Below are 12,611 nucleotides of genomic sequence, written 5' to 3' on the forward strand. Positions count from 1 at the left end.
GCCTCGGCCTCCCAAAGTGCTGGGATTACAGGCGTGAGCCACCGCGCCCGGCCCAAAGAATTTCTTAATTAAAAAAAAAAAAAAAATTTCTTTAAGCAGACACAAAATGCAAGAGCCATAAGCAAAAAAACTGATAAATTTCACAAAATCATCATTTTAAACATCCATACAAGTTACAGATTTGATGACAGTATCAGTGCAGAAATGATGGCCTGACCACTAGCAGGGGCACAGGCAACTGCCAGCCATCTCCTGACCTGACCTGGCCTGGCCTGCACTGATGGGTTACAAGTAGATGAACCGTGCAGCTGAGCAGGAGTCAAAAAATCCAGAACTGTTCGGTAAACTGGAGACTTCATTTGGGAACCAAAAATTTTAGTTAATAATTTCCCTGGGCTTTGCCACAATATCACTCCTGAAAAGTGTGGATCTTTGCTATAAAACAACAACAACAAAAATTCCAGCCTGGACAACATAGCAAGACCCTGCCTCTGCAAAATATAAAAAAATTAGCCAGTGAGGTAGCTATGATGGCGCCACCACACTCTAGCCTGGGTGACAGAGCATGACCCTGTCTTAAAAAAAAAAAAGAAAAGAAAAGATCTCTAAGAAACTTTGTTAAATGAAAACAGAGACAGGGTAGAGGAGAGGGGAATTTGGGTTAGGGTAGCCAGGAAAGGCCCCCTGCAAGCATGTCACCAGTGTAAAACAGAAGGAGGATGAAGAGGAAGAGCATTCTAGGCAGAAGGAATAGCAGGTGCCAAGGCCTTGAATGGGGCTGTGCTGAGCAACACCATGAAGGCAGCAGTCCAGGGCCTCAGCAACACTTCCAGTAACTCCAGGGCTACAGACCAGAGGCCGAGTGCTATGACCTGAATGTCTGTGGCCCCCTGAAATTCATATGTTGAAATCCTAACCACCAATGAGATGGTATTGGGGTGGGGCTTCTGCAAGGTGATTAGGTCATGAGGGGTGGTGCCCCCACTGGGATTAGTGCCCTTATACAAGAGCTCCCAGGGTTCCTCCCCTTTCTGCCATGTGAGGACACAGCAAGAAGGCACCACCTAGGAGCTAGGAAGCAAGCCCTCCCCAGACACCAAATCGGCTGGTGCCTTGATCTTGGACTTTCCTGCCTCCAGAGCTGTGAAAAATGAACTTGTTGTTTGTAAGCCACCCAGTCTATGGCATGCTGTCAGAGAAACCCAAACAGACCGAGACACCAGGGAGCCCCACTCACCCCCTCACTGTGCTGCACCACACTGCCAATGTTATGCAGTGACTGGAAATTCTGGGTGTTCACAGAGCCGAACTCCACAATCTCATCATCCACTTGCAGACCCTGAAGAGGGAAGGAAAAATGGAAAATCAGGCTAGAGGTTCAGTGTGCTCCTGGTGGTCTCTAACCTTCAATACCCAATTTAATGCCAAGGTCACGAGCTTGTTTTCTACAGGGTAGGCTCAGAACAAAGAGGTCAGGGATGTAGACACCTCATGCAGGAAGGGGCAGTGGGTAACGGGGCCACCTCCTCCTGGGGTTCCTTGAGGGCAGCTCTAGTAAAGATGACCAGGTCTGCCCAATGTCTCAGAGCTGGCAGTTAACAGACACTGTGAAGGCCTTGAGGAGCATGGGAAAGGCCAAATGCTGCTCTCTGAGGTCCTAACCCACGTTCAAGGGTAAGAGAAGGCAAGCCAGGCTGGGCCCATTTTATTCAGTGGTCAACATTTAGACAAGACATTTGCCCTAGAAGCCCCCAGACAAGCAGCCACAGGCACAGGGCAGACCCAAGACTAGAGTGATACTCTTGTTCTGGGTCCTAAGAACACAGACCACCACTCATTCACCCCTGTAACAAGTATTTGTTGTGGGCCAACTGGCATTGGGCTAGATGCTGTAGATGGGGTAGTGAATGATATGGAGCTTCTGTGTAACTTACAGACTTGTGACCATTAAAGGAGACTAGTAGGACCAGGGTTTAGGACTCCATTCCACCTGTCAGGAACTATGTGTCCTGACACAAGTTACTTCAGGTCTGCAAGGCTTTTCCTCGAGGGTGAAATGAGTAAAGATTAGGACCTATCCCAGAAGTGGCTGTGGAGTTAAATTTAACTACATCTCCACAAAAAAACCGTACAAGAATGTTCACAGCAACATTCTTCGTAATAGCCAAAAAGTGGTAACAATCTGAATGTCCATTAACTGACAAATGGATAAATAAAATATGATATATCCAGGCAGTGGAATATTATTTGGCCATAAAAAGGAATGAAGGGCCGGGCGCAGTGGCTCAAGCCTGTAATCCCAGCACTTTGGGAGGCTGAGGCGGGCGGACCACGAGGTCAGGAGATCGAGACCATCCTGGCTAACACGGTGAAACCCCGTCTCTACTAAAAATACAAAAAATAAAAATTAGCTGGGCGTGGTGGCAGGCGCCTGTAGTCCCAGCTACTCAGGAGGCTGAGGCAGGAGAATGGCATGAACCCGGGAGGCGGAGCTTGCAGTGAGCCGAGATCGTGCCACTGCACTCCAGCCTGGGCGACAGAGCGAGACTCCGTCTCAAAAAAAAAAAAAAAGGAAAGAAGGGCCAGGCATGGACAGCTCATGCCTGTAATTCCAGCACTTTGGGAGGCCGAGGAAGGAGGATCGCTTGAGGCCAGGAGTTCAAGACCAGCCTGGGCAACATAGTGAGAACCCATCTCTAAAAAAAAAAAGGAAATAAAAAATTAACCAGGCATGGTCACATGTGCCTACAGTCCTAGCTGCTTGGGAGGCTGAGGCAGGAGGATCACTTGACTCTGCGAGTTTGAGGTTGCAGTGAACTATGATGGCACCATAGCACTCAAGTCTGGGTGACAGAGTGAGACCCTGTCTGTAAACAAATGAAGCACTGATCCATGCTACAATACAGATGACTTGAAAATCTGCTAAGTGAAAGAAGCCAGTCATAAAAGGTCACATATTATATGATTCAACTTATAGGAAATGTCCAGAACAGACAAATCCATAGAGACAGAAAGTAGATAACTGGGTGCGGGGAGCTGGAGGATTGGGAAGTGATGGCAAATCACTAGAGTTTCTTTACAGGACAATGACAATGTTCTGAAATTGATTATGGCTGGGCATGGTGGCTCATGCCTATAATCCCAGCATTTTGGGAGGCTAAGGTGGTAGAATCACTTGAGCCCAGGAGGTGGAGACCAACCTATGCAACAGAGCGAAACCCCATCTCTATTTTTTTCTTTTTTTTAGACAGAGTCTCACTCTGTCACCCAGGCTGGAGTGTAGTGGCACGATCTCCACTCACTGCAACCTCCACCTCCTGGGTTCATGCGATTCTCCTGCCTCAGCCTCCCGAGTAGCTGGGATTACAGGCACATGTCACCACACCCGGCTAATGTTTGTATTTTTAGTAGAGATGGGGTTTTGCCATGTTGGCCAGGCTGGTCTTGAACTCCTGACATAAGGTGATCGCCCAACTAAGCCTCCCAAAGTGCTGGGATTACAGGCGTGAGCCACCACACCTGGCTGAAAATTTTTAAAATAGAAATAAAATTGATTTGGTGATGCATAGCTCTGTGAATACACCAAAAGACACTAAACTGTATACACACTTTAAATGGGTAAATTTTTTTTTTTTTTTTGAGACAGAGTCTCACTCTGTTGCCCAGGCTGGAGTGCAGTGGCATGATTTTCGTATTTTTAGTAGAGATGGGGTTTCGCCATGTTGGCCAGGTTGGTCTTGAACTCCTGACCTCAAGTGATCCACCGGCCTTGGCCTCCCAACGTGCTGGGATTACAGGCGTGAGCCAATGCTCCCGGTCAAAAAAAAAATTTTTTTAAGACAAGGTCTCACTCTGTCACCCAGGCTGGAGTGCAGTGGCACAGTCACAGCTCACTGTAACATCGACTTCCTGAGCCCAAGTGATCCTCCCACCTCAGCTTTCCAAGTAGCCTCAGCCTTCTCAAGTGCTGGGATTACAGGCATGAGCCACTGTGCCCAGCCTAATGTTTTTTTTAAGACACCACATAAGATGCATAACTCATTTGGCAAGACGCCATTCTCATTTTCATCATTCAGTGCCCAGCTAAAATGAGCCCCAAGAAGAGATCCTCTCCCTCTCTTGGGACATTTCTCATCTTCTGTCACTGGGAAGAGGTCACTCCCCGACCAATGCAGTGGGCAGCCAGGGCTGACCCCTCTCTAAACTCTGCCCCCAGCACAGGACTGGATACACAACAGGCCTCAGTCAGTGTTTGTTAAATGAGTAACTGAACTCAGCACCGCAGCATGGAGAGAACCAGTCTGTCTTTCCACATCCCGAAGGCTACCTGACCCACAGTGTCCCCTGGGTATGGACTTGAGTGGCCAACCCCTGGATTACCGCGATGCTGGCTGGGGAGCCGGGGCTGATGCTGTTCACTTTGGCGAAGGCCTGTGGAGGGCCCTGGCTCTCACTCTGGCCCAGTTTGTGGCTCATAGCCTCTTTGTGGGCCTCAGCCATGTCCCGGGCCTGCTTCTCTTTGTCGCGAGCGTGCAGCTGGTGCAGGGCCTCCTCCACCTGCTTCATCACTGCCTTGTGATCATTCTGCAGGCCTGGGATGAGAACCACACATCAGGAGCCAAGGAAGACAGTGGAGGACACAAGACTCCTACATTCATTCACTGAAGAGTTAACAAGTGCTTATTACATGCCAGATGTGGAGCTACAGGCGAGGAGGAGTCTCTGACCAAGACAGAGGACATTCCCTCATGGAGCATTCAGTCCTGCAAGGAGCAGCTCCAGAATAAGTAATTACAGTAACATCTGATGACTGCAGGGAGGCCTGGCCAGCAGGAAAGTCTGCCCTCGCTAGTCTAGGAGATGAGGGAAGGCTTCCTGAAGGCAGTGCTGTCTCGGGTGAGCCCTGAGAGGTGAGCAGAAGGAAGGTAACATCCAGCTGAATCCATAGCCATGAACTCAAAGGCATATATATGAGGGGCCAGCACTGTGATCATGTGAATGAATGACTCGGGCTGGATGTAATCAAGATTTCACTTTTCTCTGAAATCCTCTGGAAGGAAAAATTCTGCATAAGCCGGGCACAGAGGCTCACGCCTGTAATCTTGGCACTTTGGGAGGCCGAGGCGGGTGGATCACGAGGTCAAGAGATCGAGACCACCTAGCCAACATGGTGAAACCCCGTCTCTACTAAAAAATACAAAAATTAGCTGGGCGTGGTGGCGGGTGCCTGTAATCCCAGCTACTTGGGAGGCTGAAGCAGGAGAATTGCTTGAACCCAGGAGGCAGAGGTTGCAGTGAGCCGAGATCGCGCCACTGCTCTCCAGCCTGGCGACAAAGCAAGACTTCGTCTCAAAAAAAAAAAAAAAAATGCTGTATAAGCCTAGAAATCCTGGAGACATTCAGTCCAGAAGAGGGAGTCCACAGGGAGGTGGCCAAAGGGCACCCCTGCTACAGGGCTCTTGCCAATTGGCTGGGTTTGGGAGGAAGAGCCCATGCCATAAAATCTTTGATTTTTCCAGAAAAGCTGAAAATTGGGATCTTTGAAGTGAAATTCTCTGATTTTTCAGTATAGATGGCTACTTCAAAATGTTGTGAACCACCATGGCAATCGGCAGGCCATGCCAGCACAGCAGCTGATGTTTTGATACCTTGTGCCTGTCAGGGGGTTTGCGGTACTACCTGACCTGCCTCCTCTGCCACTGTCACTTTGGAGCAAAGGCGAGACCCTCAGTCGTGAAGGGATTCAAGTTCTCAACCCACAGGAGCAGATGTGGGAAAAGAACCCAGATCAGAACAAGTGGAGACATGTACCTGGGAGGCAGACTTACATAATACATGGTCGCTTTCACTAGAAAAGCCCTCCCCCGATGAGGTCCACAGCATCCCTAGAATCTACAATGCCTGGCACAGGGAAGTGCTCAATACACAGCTGTTGGGGAATGGAACGAATGACTATTTACAACATATTACAATTCTAATCAAAATGTTGAAAGGGTTTTTTTCAGTACAAAATGTTTCTGCAGTATATTTCAAAAAACAAATTTGCAATTATAACAAACATACCATATTAACATAAGCTGTTGGTTGGGCGCGGTGGCTCACGCCTGTAATCCCAGCACTTTGAGAGGCCAAGGCGGGCAGATCACCTGAGGTCAGGAGTTCGAGACTAGCCTGGCCAACATGGTGAAATCCCGTCTCTACTAAAAAAATAGTACTAAAAAATTAGGCCAGGCAAGGTGGCTCACGCCTGTAATCCTAGCACTTTAAGAGGCCAAGGCAGGCCGATCACCTGAGGTCAGGAGTTCAAGACCAGCCTGGCCAACATGGTGAAACCCTGTCTCTACTAAAATATAAAAATTAGCAAGGCATGATGGCGGATGCCTATAATCTCAGCTACTTGGGAGGCTGAGACAGGAGAATCATTTGAACCCAGGAGATGGTGAGTGCAGTGAGTGAGCCGAGATCGTGCCACTGCACTCCAGCCTAGGCAGCTAAGCGAGATTCCATCTCAAAAAAAAAAAAAAAAAAAAAACAAATTAGTCGGGCTTGGTGGTGGGCACCTGTAATCCCAGCTACTCAAGAGGCTAAGGCCAGAGAATCGCCGGAACCTGGGAGGCAGAGGTTGCAGTGAGCCGAGATCACACCACTGCACTCCAGCCTGGCAACAGAGTAAGACTCTGTCTTAAAAAATATATATATACACATACATATATATGTACACATGTGTACATATAAGATATATATGTACCTACATGTAAGATATATATGTAGGTACATATATATCTTACATGTAGGTACATATATATCTTATATGTAGGTACATATATATCTTATATGTACATGTGTATATACACATATGTGTATATACGTATGTACATATATCTTATATGTACACATATGTATATATATCGTATATATACATATCTTATATGTACACATGTGTATATATATCATATATACACATGTATAGTTTACATATACACATATATTTTACATATATTTTTTATATATACACATGCACGTGTATATTTTATATATGTGTATATATTTACATGTATGTGTATATATGCTGTTAACAACACGGGAGACTACATACAGAAGCCAAAGGACCTCCACATTATTTTCCAATTTTTTTTTTTTTGAGACAGAGTTTCACTCGTTGCCCAGGCTGGAGTGCAATGGCACAATCTTGGCTCACCGCAACCTCCACCTCCTGGGTTCAAGTGATTCTCCCGCCTCAACCTCCTGAGTAGCTGGGATTACAGGTTCGCGCCACCATGCCCGGCTAATTTTGTATTTTTAGTAGAGACAGGGTTTCTCCATGTTGGTCAGGCTGGTCTCAAACTCCCGACCTCAGGTGATCCGCCCATCTCGGCCTCCCAAAGTGCTGGGATTACAGGCGTGAGCCACTGTGTCCGGCCATTATTTTCCAATTTTTATGTAAATCTATAACTGTTCCTTAAAAAAGCCTATTTTGTACAATAAAATAAACTTGTGAGAATAGATTTTTTTTTTTTTTTTTTGAGACAGAGTTTTGTTTGCTCTGTCGCCCAAGGTGGAGTGCAGTGGTGTAATCTCGGCTCACTGCAACCTCTGCCTTCTGGGTTCAAGCGATTCTCCTGTCTCAGCCTCCCAAGCAGCTGGAATTACAGGTATATGCCACCACATCCAGCTAATTTTTCTATTTTTAGTAGAGACAGGATTTCGCCATATTGGTCAGGCTAGTCTCAAACTCCTGACCTCAGGTGATCCGCCCGCCTTGGCTTCCCAAAGTGCTGGGATTACAGGCATGAGCCACCACACCTGGCCGAGAACATATTTTTCAAAAAAAGACCAATAAGGAATTGCTCAAACAGATTTTTTTTTTTTTTTGAGATGGTCTCTTACTCTGTCACCCGGGAGGTGGAGGTTGCAGTGAGCCAAGATCGTGCCACTGTACTCCAACCTGGGTGACAGAGTGAGACTCTGTCTCAAAAAATAAATAAATAAATAAGACGTGATGCAGATGGAATCAAGATTCAAACAGATTAAAGAGGAGTTAGTAAGTGAAAAATGTGGAGGATAAACACTAAGAGGACTCTGTGGTGGAGACTTGCCTACCTACGGCTGAGTGGATAATGTCCCCCAACACATCCACATCCTAGCCCCTAGAACCTGGGAATATGCCACCTTACACGGCAAAAGAGGCTCTGCAGATGTGATTAAGGACCTTGAGATTTGGACATGAGCTTGGATTATCCAGGTGGGCCTGGTGTCATCACAGAGGTCTTTATAGGTGAAAGAGGGAGGCAGGAGAGTGAGAAACAGAGATGTGATGACAGAATCAGAGTGAGGGAAATGCGGTTGCTGGCTGTGTAGATGGACAAAGCCATGAGCCAAGGACGGTGGGCAGCCTTTGGAAACCAGAAAAGACCAGGAAACAGGTTCTCCCCTAGATCCTCCAGGAGCCAGCCCTGCCAACAGCTTGATTTTAGTCCAGTGAGACCCATCTGGACTTCTTATCTCCAGCTACTAAGTCTGTGGTCATTTGCTATGGCAGAAACAGAAACAAATATACTATCCAATCTGTACCCTTTGCTAGCTCTTTAATTAAAAACAAATCAGCACCTTGGAAGGCCAAGGCAGGAGGACCACTTGAGTCCAGGAGTTCAAGACTCACCTGGGCCAATTAGTGAGACTTGTCTCCACTAAAAAAAATTAGCTGGGCACAGTGACACACGCCTATAGTCCCAGCTACTTGGGAAGCTGAGGCAGAAGGAGCACTTGGAGCCTGGGGGGTTGAGACTGCAGTGAGTCATGTTAGCGCCACTGCACTCCGGCCTGGAAGACAGAGCAAGACCTTGACTCAAAAAAAGAGAGAGAGAGAGAGAGAGAGAAAATGAAACCAGAAATATAGAACCTCAGAGTCTAGCCCATTCCCTTGGTTCTCAGTCCTTGGATGGGGACAAGACAATCCCATCATGGCAGAAGAGAAGGCAGTGGATAATGCAGATAGTTGGTTTTATTTGTATGCCTTTAACACCTCCCACCACACGGTGGGGAAAGTCTTCTAAGAGGGTCACTCACATATGATGTTGTGCCTGGCGGTGCGGACTTGGTACAGGTCCACGTCTGACCGGGGGTAGCCCTCACAGTCCACCAGCGGCTCGTTCATCCCAATGCCTTTTTGCTGGAGGAAAGAAATGTGGTTAAAAGGTGCTCATGGGTATAATGTCCTCAGGATGTCTTTCCCCAGACCCTTCTCCTCTGAAGTCATAATAAAGGTGACAGTAATGAAAACTGCCACATACTGATCACTTACACCAGGGGCTCTACTCATGTCCTCACAACTACCCTGGGGTGGGCACTGTGTTTTTCATTTTTTATTTTTAACGACACAAGTAATGCATGAATCCATTCTTTTTTGAAGTTAAAACAGTGCCGATAAAACCAAAGACTCCTTTGAGCACCATCCCCAAGGCCAGCCTCTTCCTCCACTCCTTCAGACCCTCCTTCCCACAGGTGGCTGACACCTGGCTGCTGGCCCTGGAAACTAGAGGGGAGTGAAAAGTCCAAACAGCACCCAGCTGTGGCAGGGCTTTGATTCTTCTGAAAATAAAAAGATCTAAAAGGGCTTTCCAAGAAGGAAACAGCTGCCTCTGGGGAGAGGAACTGGGGGGCTAGGTGACAGGGCAGGGAGAGAAACGGTCCATTTTACACCCCTCTGTAGGTTTTGAATTTTGCCTATGGGAATGTATTCTTTATTCAAAACAGCACTTTTTTTTTTTTTTTTTTAACATGAGTCGGAGGAGAGTACATAAAAGCAGTGAAACCAGTCACATGGTTCAGGGGAGGAGCTTTGCAGTTGGTTAGACTTTAATTTGAATCTCAATTCTGCCATGTACAAGCTGGGCATCCTTAGCTGAGACCTTCTCCTCTCTAAGCCTCAGCGTCCTCAATTATGAAATGGGAACAGGAGCACTCGCCTCCCTCCCTACCTGCTGCAAGAACTAATGACCTGACCTGCAGAGTACGCAGCACAGTGCCACGCGCATACACAGCATAGTGGGTTGAAGAGCGGCCCCCAAAAACAGATAACCACGAGCTAACCCCCAGAACCTGTAAATATGACTTTATTTGAAAAAGAGTCTTTGTAGATGTAATTATGTTAAGGATCTCGAGACAAGCTCATCTGGTGGCTGATGTCCTCATAAAAGAAAGGCAGAGGTAGGTGTGGGACAGGCACAGGAGGAAGGCCATGTGAAGATGCAGGCAGAGGTTCAAGTGACACAGCTGTAAGCCAAGGACCGCCGGCAGCCACCAGAGGCCAGGAGAAAGGCTTGGGAGCTTCTCTCTCAGAGCCTGCAGAAGGAGCCAACCCTGCTGACACCCTGATTTCAGACTTCTGGCCTCCAGAGCTGGGACAAAGTAAATTCCTGTTTTAAGTCACCAACTCTGTGGTGTTAAGGTGGCCTCAGAAAACGACTATGCACAGAGGTCATAAATAGTGGCTGTAAGGATTAGTCAGTCCAGGGACAAGCTGCCAGTGTACACAGGCACTGAGAAGAGGGATTCTGTTCACTTTGCTCCCTTTCTCTCTGGAAGCCTCCGGGTTACACCCAAACCTACTGTCCACTGTGCAGGGAGATAGTTCTCCACACTCCCCTAACACAGGACTCGCCATGACACTGCAGAAATGCGCCAGAGGCTAAAAACCTGTATCTGCTCCTGCCTTCCCACAGTGGTTAACAGTTGACCAGCCTTTGAGAATCAATATCACATTGGATAATGCTTCTCAAAGGGTGGGGACCGTAACACTGGCAGCTCACACACAGGGCATTAAATAACCCTGAATAAAAATTACATATTCCTTCCCAATTCTCTTCAGTCCTACAATTGTCAAGGCAAAAGTGTCCATTTGGTGCTGGTCTCTGCAACACCCCAGTTACTTGCTATCTCTAGGACCCTCCATTTTTATAACAGTTTTATTGAGATATAATTCAGATACCATATAACTGACCCATGTAAAGTGTAAAAGGTAATGGTTTTTGTGTTTGTGTTGGTTTGAGACAAGATCTTCTGTTGCCCAGGATGGGGTACAGTGGTGTGTTCATAGCTCACTGCCACCTTAAACTCCTGGGTTCAAGCAATCTGTTTCAGCCTCCTAAGTAGCTGGGACCACAGGCACATGTCATCACACCTGGCTAATTTTTAATTTTTTTTTTTTTTTTTAAAGACAGAGTCTTGCTCTGTTGCCCAGGCTGGAGTGCAGTGGCGTGATCTCAGCTCACTGCAAGCTCTGCCTCCTGGGTTCACACCATTCTCCTTGCCTCAGCCTCCCGAGTAGCTGGGACTACAGGCGCCCACCACCATACCTGGCTAATTTTTTTGTATTTTTAGTAGAGACGGGGTTTCACCGTGTTAGCCAGGATGGTCTCGATCTCCTGACCTCGTGATCCGCTCGCCTCAGCCTCCCAAAGTGCTGGGATTACAGGCGTGAGCCACCACGCCCGGCCTTTAATTTTGAATTTTTTGTAAAGATAGGCTCTCACTGTGTTGCCCAAGCTAGTCTCAAACCCCTGGCCTCAAGTGATCCTCCTGCCTCAGACTCCCAAAGTCCTGGGATTACAGGCATGAGCCACCATGCCTGGCCATTGACCATTTGTATTGACCGTATTTTCTTTGGAGAAAAGTTTATTCAGATTCTTCCCCTGTCTTCTGATTGGCTGTCTTTTTATTATTGAGTTGTAAGAGCTCTTACTATAGTCTAGATACTGTCCTCTTATCAGAGAAATGATATGCAAATATTTTCTCCCATTCTGGAGCTTATCTTTTCATTTTACTATGTCCTTTGAAACACAGTTTTAAATGTTGAAGTCCAACTTATCATTTTTTCTTCTGTAGCTTATGTTTTTGGTGCCATATCTAAAAAGGCTTTGCCTAATCCAAGGTCATGAAGATTTACACCCATGCTTTATTATACCAGACATATAGTTTTAGCTGTCCACTTTTTTTTTTTGAAATGGAATCTCTGCCATCCAGGCTGGAGTATCGTGGCTCAATCTTGGTTCACTGCAACCTCCACCTCCCAGGCTCAAGCGATTCTCCTGCATCAGCCTCCTGAGTAGCTGGGATTACAGATGTGTACCACCACGCCTGGCTAATTTTTGTATTTTTAGTTGAGACAGGGTTTCACCACGTTGGCCAGGCTGGTCTCGGACTCCTGACCTCAAGTGATCTGCATGCCTCGGCCTTCCAAAGTGCTGGGATGACAGACGCGAGCCACTATGCCCAGTCTTTTTTTTTTTTCTTGAGACAGAGTCTCACTCTGTCGCCCAGGCTGGAGTGCAGTGGCAGGATCTCGGCTCACTGCAACCTCCACCTCCCGGGTTTGGGTGATTCTCCTGCCTCAGCCTCCAAAGTAGCCGGGACTACAGGCATGCGGCCATCACGCCTGGCTAATTTTTGTTATTTTTAGTAAAGAAGGGATTTCACCATGTTGGCCAGGCTGGTCTCAAACTCCTGACCTCAGGTGATCCACCCGCCTCAGCCTCCCAAAGTGCTGGGATTACAGGCGTGAGCCACCACGCCCGGCCCAAACCCACTTTTTTTTTTTTTTTTTTTTTTTTTTT

The 12,611-nt window shown here is 47.2% G+C and overlaps 1 protein-coding gene across 3 annotated transcripts in view; it reads right to left on the reverse strand.

Annotated features, from left to right (window-relative positions):
* The window catches only part of PSMD9 (proteasome 26S subunit, non-ATPase 9), a 181,187-nt gene that overhangs the window by 164,964 nt on the left and 3,612 nt on the right, over positions 1–12,611 (reverse strand). For all 3 annotated transcript variants that reach the window (XM_058424744.1, XM_032168476.2, XM_058424745.1), the window contains exons 2-4: positions 9,067–9,169; positions 4,381–4,592; positions 1,238–1,339 (exon numbers count right to left, since the gene is read on the reverse strand). In XM_058424744.1, coding sequence (XP_058280727.1) covers positions 1,238–1,339; positions 4,381–4,592; positions 9,067–9,169 — 417 coding nt within the window. The remainder of the gene's footprint in view (positions 1–1,237; positions 1,340–4,380; positions 4,593–9,066; positions 9,170–12,611) is intronic.

Source organism: Hylobates moloch, unplaced genomic scaffold, assembly GCF_009828535.3.
Source record: "Hylobates moloch isolate HMO894 unplaced genomic scaffold, HMol_V3 SCAFFOLD_12, whole genome shotgun sequence".
Classification (NCBI taxonomy): Eukaryota; Metazoa; Chordata; class Mammalia; order Primates; family Hylobatidae; genus Hylobates; species Hylobates moloch.